The sequence below is a fragment of the Citrus clementina genome, unplaced genomic scaffold (genome assembly GCF_000493195.1).
Source record: "Citrus clementina cultivar Clemenules unplaced genomic scaffold, Citrus_clementina_v1.0 scaffold_5, whole genome shotgun sequence".
NCBI lineage: Eukaryota > Viridiplantae > Streptophyta > Magnoliopsida > Sapindales > Rutaceae > Citrus > Citrus x clementina.
This window is the reverse complement of record NW_006262201.1, coordinates 13,158,567-13,166,512: the sequence shown is the minus strand read 5'-3', so window position 1 is coordinate 13,166,512 and position 7,946 is coordinate 13,158,567. Positions and strand designations below refer to the sequence as shown.

At 28.7% G+C, this 7,946-nt stretch overlaps 1 protein-coding gene across 2 annotated transcripts; it reads left to right on the top strand.

Moving 5' to 3' along the window:
* The first annotated feature begins 5,451 nt into the window (after window positions 1-5,451).
* LOC18041214 (LOB domain-containing protein 15) lies at window positions 5,452-7,039 on the top strand. 2 transcript variants are annotated; one of them, XM_006431924.2, is made up of 4 exons: window positions 5,452-5,526; window positions 5,659-5,920; window positions 6,186-6,576; window positions 6,919-7,039. In XM_006431924.2, exons 1-4 carry the CDS (start codon window positions 5,513-5,515, stop codon window positions 6,954-6,956), a joined length of 705 nt encoding a protein of 234 aa, XP_006431987.1. In that variant the 5' UTR covers window positions 5,452-5,512; the 3' UTR covers window positions 6,957-7,039. The 2 variants fall into 2 exon arrangements, with proteins under 2 accessions (XP_006431987.1, XP_024040363.1); XM_024184595.1 differs by lacking the exon at window positions 6,919-7,039 and having other exon boundaries at window positions 6,186-6,650.
* Window positions 7,040-7,946: the final 907 nt, after the last annotated feature.

Sequence of the window (7,946 nt, the reverse complement as noted above, 5' to 3'; positions counted from 1 at the left end):
TTCTACACTACTTTTTTTTTTGTCATATATACATTTAATTATTACAAAATTTTAATATGTATTTTGCACCACCTTTATTTTTAAACTTGTATCAATCAACCACTTTGACAATTAAAATAACCATTTTGCCCCTAAATGAATTAAAATACTATTTTATTTTACAAAATTTTGAAAATTAAAAAAAATTATAATTATAAGAATACCCTTAAATTCAATAAAACAAATAAATCTTAAATCTAATATGATAATTTTCAAAAGAAAGGAAATTTTTTAAATTATTTTTATGAAGTAATAATTTTTAGGGTTTGAGGTTTGTTTGTGGCTTCAATTTTGACTTCACCATTACTTATGTTGTTATCAAAATCCTGGCAGCTTCTTTTAGGAAGTTTACTTACTCACCATGGAGAGTTTATGACTCCTATCTTTTGATCGAAGTTCTATGTAATAATAAACTAAATGGGATAGTTTTATAGTCTTGAGTTATATTTTCGGATAAAAGCTCATTTACTCCGTATATATTGAGGTTAGTGGTTCTTTAGTTCATATATTTTTAAAAATATCTCAAAACATTCTTGTCATTGAATTATTGACACTCTTCCCATTACTTTTTGTTTCTTTTGGTACAACATTGCTTTTTTTAGACATTAATAAAAAGAAAAAACTAAATTACTAATTTAATCCCAAAAAATAAAATAAAACAAAAACAATATATACTAATTTTTCTAGAAGCTCATGTATGTCCAAAAAAATTACTATTGTAAAAAAATTAAATTATCAACTTTTTTGAACATTAACTCTTCAGCAGAGTGTTCCACAAAAATTAATATATATTTTTTATTTTTATTTATTTTTTTGGTTAAATTGGTAATTTTTTTCTTTTTATTAATATCCTAAAAAAAGAAACATTATTATAAGAAAATAATATTGCAAAAGTAAGGCAAAAGAAACAAAAAATAATAGTAGCGGTGTCAATAATTTAATTGTAAGGATGTATTTTTAAAAATATAAAAACTAAACGGACACTAACCTCAAAATATAAGGATTAAACGAGCTATTACCCTGTCTTTTCCATATAGTTTACGCAGGTCTTCATTGAGAAAAAATAGGTAAGGTCATTTATGGAATTAACACATGGGTGTTATTAGCAGTAATATTACTTTAATTTTCCTAACATGTATTTCTAGAAAAAGATGTTTTATAAGAGTGATTGATGGGGGCCAATAGTCCCAATTCATACTATGTTCATGTTGAGTTTAATCATGGGAATGGGTAAATAACTTGATCCGATTTGACATACCCATTATGAAAAATTTGGATTTAGATGAGAAGTATATGAAGCCCTCAACTTGATCGTACAGGAATCTATCCAACTCGATCCGATCAAATTTTTTGATCGAGTTACACGAAATTAAAAAACAAATACTTAAAATTTTGATCCCCAATTTAAATATAATTTAAATCAAATCAGATCAAATTATAAATTTAAATTGAGTTTGCATTACTTTTTTCCAACTTGGTTAATCCAAAATCCGATCGAATTGACCTAGAATTTACCAACCCCTTATTATTCAGGTTAAAAGCTGCCATCTCTAGTCATGGTACGAGTGAAAGATGGATTGCCTTAACGTTTTATAAGCGCGTGGATGTTGGTGTACATGATATTTTTTGGTGCGTATCCTACACGGTACGTTACCATCAAATGGACACGGAGTGCACTTAGTAATTTTATTGTGAGCGTACAGGAGTTTGCCAGGCAAACTCATCATAATCGGCGGTCAACGATGCATGAAACTGGGTGTCACTCCTTTTGGACTTTTCTTGTGAGGCCCAATAAGAATGAGATGACAAATTGACATATTTTCCCATCAACAAACCTTGTAAGCCGAAATCCGAATAGCCAAAACCAAACATTGAATTTCTCGAGTGATCGCGAAAGTAACCAAAACCAAACATTGAATTTATACGTGGGCGAATAAAAAATAACTTTTAATGATAACAAGAGTTGGTTATAATTTCAAATTATGAGATAATATATATATATATATATATATATATATATATGTAGAATGTGTTTCAAGTTTACTTGTAAATTTTAAAATTTAGATACAATAAACTAATCCCTTTTTTTTTTTAAATTATCTTTAGAAATAATTATGAATAATAACTATTAAAAGGCTGTAAATCCTAATTCTATAGAAAAGCCAAAACAAAACATATGGAATACATACCTTCACGACCAAAATAAGATTAAAGATGGTAAGTCTAATGTATCATGTTGCAACTATACAATTTTGAATAAGAATCATATATGTATTGACATATCATAAATATTTCTACACAAAAGGAAAATTAGTTTGTTCTGAGAAGAGAAGTATTTTCAATAAGTTAGCTCCACTTTCTAACGTTATTAGGTAGAGTAATAATTTAGTTAACTTAAAAACTACAGCTTTAATAAACACTTGCATTCTTTGATTCAAAACTTATAATATCTTCATTATTTTTTGCCAAAATAATTGTTCAAAATTTGATATTTACTGGGGGCAGTTGATGACATGGATATTTAGTAATAATTGTAATAATTGAATTTTTCTTCTTTTTAATTTCTTTTTTTTTCTCTAATACGGCAGCTAGTAAGTTACATCTACAACTCACAGCAACCCAATGTAGTCACCCAATACAACAAAATGGCAACATGTGAAATAATTAGAAGATTATGCATGACTATGTTTAGATTTACTATAAGATTTACTATAAGTTACAGATGATATAACTTAATGCTATTTTCCTTTTTTACTAGAGAGGAAGAGGATTTGTTACTAGCTAGAGATAAAAGATACGAAAGGAAAGTGAAGACTGAAGAGACAAGTTAAGAAAGAGAGGAGAAAATGTAGTTAATTATTGTCAGAGGAAAAGAAAAACATTTGGAAAAATTAAATTCATTAATAAATAATTATTATATATCCATGCGTCATTACTTCGTTTAATCCTAATAATGGATAAATCTCTAATCTAATGGTTAACTAATTGTGTCAAAATTTGTATAAATTAAGTTGCCATGGATCATTTCCTTTACTAAACACTTCCAAATTTTGTTTCATAAATTATACCTTTTAAACCACAATATCAGAAAAAGAAATGGAGCCTATAAAAGTTATTTCGATGACACTAACAGCTACACCAAGGGAGGGAATTGAAGTCCCTTCCCTTCGGAATAATAATACCTTTCGGTTCTTGTAAAATATCATTTTAAACGTGGTAATGTGCTTACTAATCCCCTAACAGTTTATTATTATTATTTTTTTCTCTTAAACTAGATAAGAGAGTTCGTTTGAGTTAAGTCCTTGAAAGGAAAAATATGCCTTACTATTCTAGTAATTACTATATAAAAAAAATGTTAGGTCGTTAGCACTTTTGATTTATGTTTTTGTTTACTTCAAAACAATATTTTTTTTACTTCCTTTTTTCTTGTTAAAATATTTAAACAAAGATACTGTCACTCTTTTGCTCTACGTTATCATAGACATTTCATAAAACAGAACAACATTACAAAAAAAATTATCATGTAAAATTAATTATCTCATATATTTTTGTTGAAAATCAAAGCTTTAATAAATTTATAAAAATTATTATTTTTAATCATCGCAAATGAATACATTTGTGGCATTCAATTATTTGTTACGACGTGGTCTTTAGTTTTTTACTAATTGAATATTAACAGTATATACTATACATACATATGTAGAAGAATATCGTAAAAGGTTGAGCACACATCAGTTCAACATTAGATCCAAATCCTTAATAATAATAGGTAATGATGAATGATTGGTGCATTTACACATAAATTAGGTCACAAAAATAATTGAAAGAGATAGGGGGTTGGGGTTGGGGTTCTTCAATTTGGTAGGGTGTTGGGGTTCTTCAATTTCTTTTTCAATCTAATAGTAGTAGCCTAGTAGGTACTGCCTAACAAGCTTGGTTGATTATATATTTCCATAAAATCCAAGAATTAAGATACGCAGTATCTATCTATGGTTCCATATAACTAGAATAAAAATATTTGCTGACAATTGGAGCACCACCATGCTTCGGCTACGATTTGGATTCTATTGGCAGTAGAAAGGTATGTAGGTAGAATGGACGTAACACGTCATCCATTCGTCTGTTTCATGGAGGATTTCTAAGGATGATTTTCCCCATTTGTTAACATTTTATCGTTTTGCGTAGAAAATTGGTGTTGATATTTTCCGCCTTGATTTGCTTTGCTTGTATAGTTGTATTTGTCTGCGTTTTAAAAATTTCTTGAGATATAGGATGATGATGATGATGATTATTATTATTATTAATTTTGGAAGATATATATGATTAGTTTGGTAATGTTGTAACTTTAAAATAATTGCTATTAATACATTGTATAAAAATAATCAATTGTGAAGAGTATTAATGTAAATAACTGAATTAGATATAAAGTTGAAAAATTTATTTACACACATATAAATATGTATATAAAATATCTTTTTTTTGATTGTATATATACTATAATTGATAACTAAAATAAATATTTTATATTATTAACTTATTTTTATTTTATTATCTGAATATAATTGGTAATAATAATAATAATCTCTTTAAAGTTAATGATTTTATTTCTTAATTAATAAAGATAATTTTAATTTTATAGTGTTTATGACTATATATATGAAATTAGGTATAAAATGATTCTGAAAATCAAAATTTGAAAAGATACTCCTTCCTAAAAAAATTACTAAACACTAAAATTAGATTTAAATTTTTTAAAATCACTTTTGAGTCTTTCAAAAATAATCCCAAATGGATCCATAGTCACAATTTGATTTGCAAGCTTTAAACAAAAAATCTGATTGAATTTATTCGGTATATAACTTCTTAATATATGCTTTTATATATGTTAATTGGTAATTCTTAGGAGTTTGATTAAATTATTTTCAAGTAGTTTTATTTGATTAAAGATGTGACTTTGAATTATGAAAGAGAGAGAGAGTTAAAAAATAAATAAACAAATGATTAATATTGTGGAGAGAAACAATTCAAATACAATGAATCAGAAGAAAAGAGGAAAACCACTTTCATAAGCACACAGCAGATTATTATCATAATCCTTATTAAGCAATCACAGCCATGCTATCAAAAGTCAAATACTCAATAGCCCCATAGGGATTCATTCACACGTGAGCAAGCAAGAGCTGGCATTCTCTCTTCCTCAAGAATAATTCATAAATGCAAAACGTTTAATGTAATTATAAAATCAAGAATCCCTCTTCAATTTCAACTTTTTTTTCCTTTCTCATAATTAATTTCTTTATTAAATTTCCTTTTGTTTGTTTTCTTCAAAAAAACCTTTGACCTACTTTTTTACCTTGCCTTATAAGCACTGCTTTCTTCATTTTCATTCTTCTTCTTTTCTCTCCCTTTCAATATATCTTTTATCTCTTCACCTCCTTATTGTTCTAGACAAACAAACCATTAGCATCCCTGAATGTCCAGAGACAGGTAACAATCTATTATTATTGACAAAATTTAAAAAAAAAGAATTATTTTCTTTAAAATTTTAATGATTTTTTTTCCTAACCCTAATGGTTTTTCTTTTCTTTTCTATTTTGTTTTTGGTTGTTGTGCCTCCAGGGAAAGATTTGATGAGATAGGAAAAAGGATCAAGAGAGAAAGTGATGTGTTAAATTCCCAAATGGGAAGGAGACAAATGTTAAATCCTAATTCATCAGCAGGGACTTTGAACACGGTTACTCCTTGTGCTGCTTGTAAACTTTTGAGAAGAAGATGTGCTGAAGAATGCCCTTTTTCTCCTTATTTCTCTCCCCATGAACCCCAAAAATTTGCTGCTGTTCATAAAGTCTTTGGTGCAAGCAATGTTTCCAAGTTGCTCTCGGTACATACATACGCAAAACCCTAATTTCGTACTAAATGATGAGATACTCTATTTGATTTCTTTCTGTATTTTTTTAATAATTTTTGTTTTAAAAAGATCTAGATAGGAATGAAAAATTTTACCCACTTAGCATCAAACCCCGACCCTTATTTTTACTTAAACACGAGTTACGCAAATGGTATTCACGGCCAGCTGAGCTATGTTGGGGGCATTTCATTTGATTTTTATTTGTTTGTTCTTAATTATAATGGTTAATTTTTTGTAGGAAGTGCCAGACAGCCAAAGAGCAGATGCTGCAAATAGTCTTGTTTTTGAAGCAAACTTAAGGTTGAGAGATCCGGTTTATGGTTGCTTAGGAGCAATTTCAAGTTTGCAGCAACAAGTACAATCTTTACAAGCTGAGCTGAATGCAATGAGGACTGAAATAATGAAATACAAATATAGAGAAGCTGCTACTGCTAGTACTATTATTTCATCTAGTAACCCTTTGTTTTCATCTGGGGTTGTCTCAATTGTTGGCGGTTCATCGGCGCCGTCTCTTTCGACATCACAGCCTCCTCCTCATCCACCGCCACCTCCCCCGCCGTCTATAGTCATTTCTTCATCTTCATCATCTTCAGTTTCTTCTCTATACACACCACCTATGAGGACAACAGGTTGTAGCTCCATTTCTAGTGATAATATTGTCCCATACTTTGATTAATTAATTTTATAGATTCATAATTTTATAGATTCATGATGGATAGAGTAGCTACCAAAAAAAAAAAGAAAAAAATTAATAATAATAGTGTTAGCATTTACTGAGCTCAATTGACTAGTTTTAACCATTTTGAGATAATTGAAATGTCATGTAATACATGAGAGTTTTGAAGTTTTTCATTTCTTTTCAAGTTCCTTCTGTCAACTATTAATTTTTCATGTGCTCATATTATGCTTTAGCTAGGGTTATTCTGCTTCATATATAAATACCTTTCTTTTTTTTGTTTTTTTGTTTTCAGATTATGTAAAAGCATTATTAGTGGTAATGCTGAAATGAGAAACTAGATGGTCTTCACACGTGTGAACTTTTCTGTAAGATGGGCTGTTGTTACACGTGTGTGGGAACTATACATGGTTTGACTGATGAGCTTTTAAAGACTATTTTTATGTTTTATTAAATTTTTATGATTATCTGTGCCATTGATGGAACTGAAAACTTGTTTAAAGGAGAGAACATGGGGGAGACAAAAGGTATGGTAGTTGTGATTCTCCCAACGTTAAGTTTATTTGACATGAATTAATTGAGATAGTCATAGTCATAAATTGCTGCCTTTAATTTTTTTTTCTTCCTCAAATTATTATAGATCAAATTGAAACGTTTTCTCTTTCTCTCTCTCTTCATCCATTATATAGCACAATTCATCATGTATATATACTGTACCGACTCAGACAAAACCCCATTCTTATGTAGGGTCAGAACAATTGCTACTTCGTTTGGACAAAATTTAATTTATCAACATTGCTACTTGGTAAAATTGCTTGAATTTTATACTAACAAGCCAAATAGCAACCCGGTTAAAACGGACGGTTGTGATCATCTGAATGCTCGAATGTCTAAATTTTTTTTGGGACTAACTCCTATGGTGTTCGTTTTAATGTTTAACTAATTGCCCATGCAAAATTCAGGCAATTTTGCCCCGACGAAAAAAAATCATTTTTAATAAATTATACCCTTATGCTATACATCTGTTTCTCCTTTTGTTAATCTTTCTTCGTTTTTTTTTTAAAATTTCCTTATGATAGCTTTGTTAAAAATGTTTTTGTCTCTGATTTTAAGTTTTTTTTTTCCTTTTCCCCGCAGAGGAACAGAACCTATAATTTGATGTACATATATGTTATCAATTTATTTCTCAAATAATTGGAAGCTAGTGATTTTTTTTTTTTTTTGAAAGAACTAGCATGAATTGAAACATACAGTACTATATAACTTATTGCCGAACTGGGAGGGTTAGTGTAAAAATAAAAGCAACAAATTCAGTTTTCTATT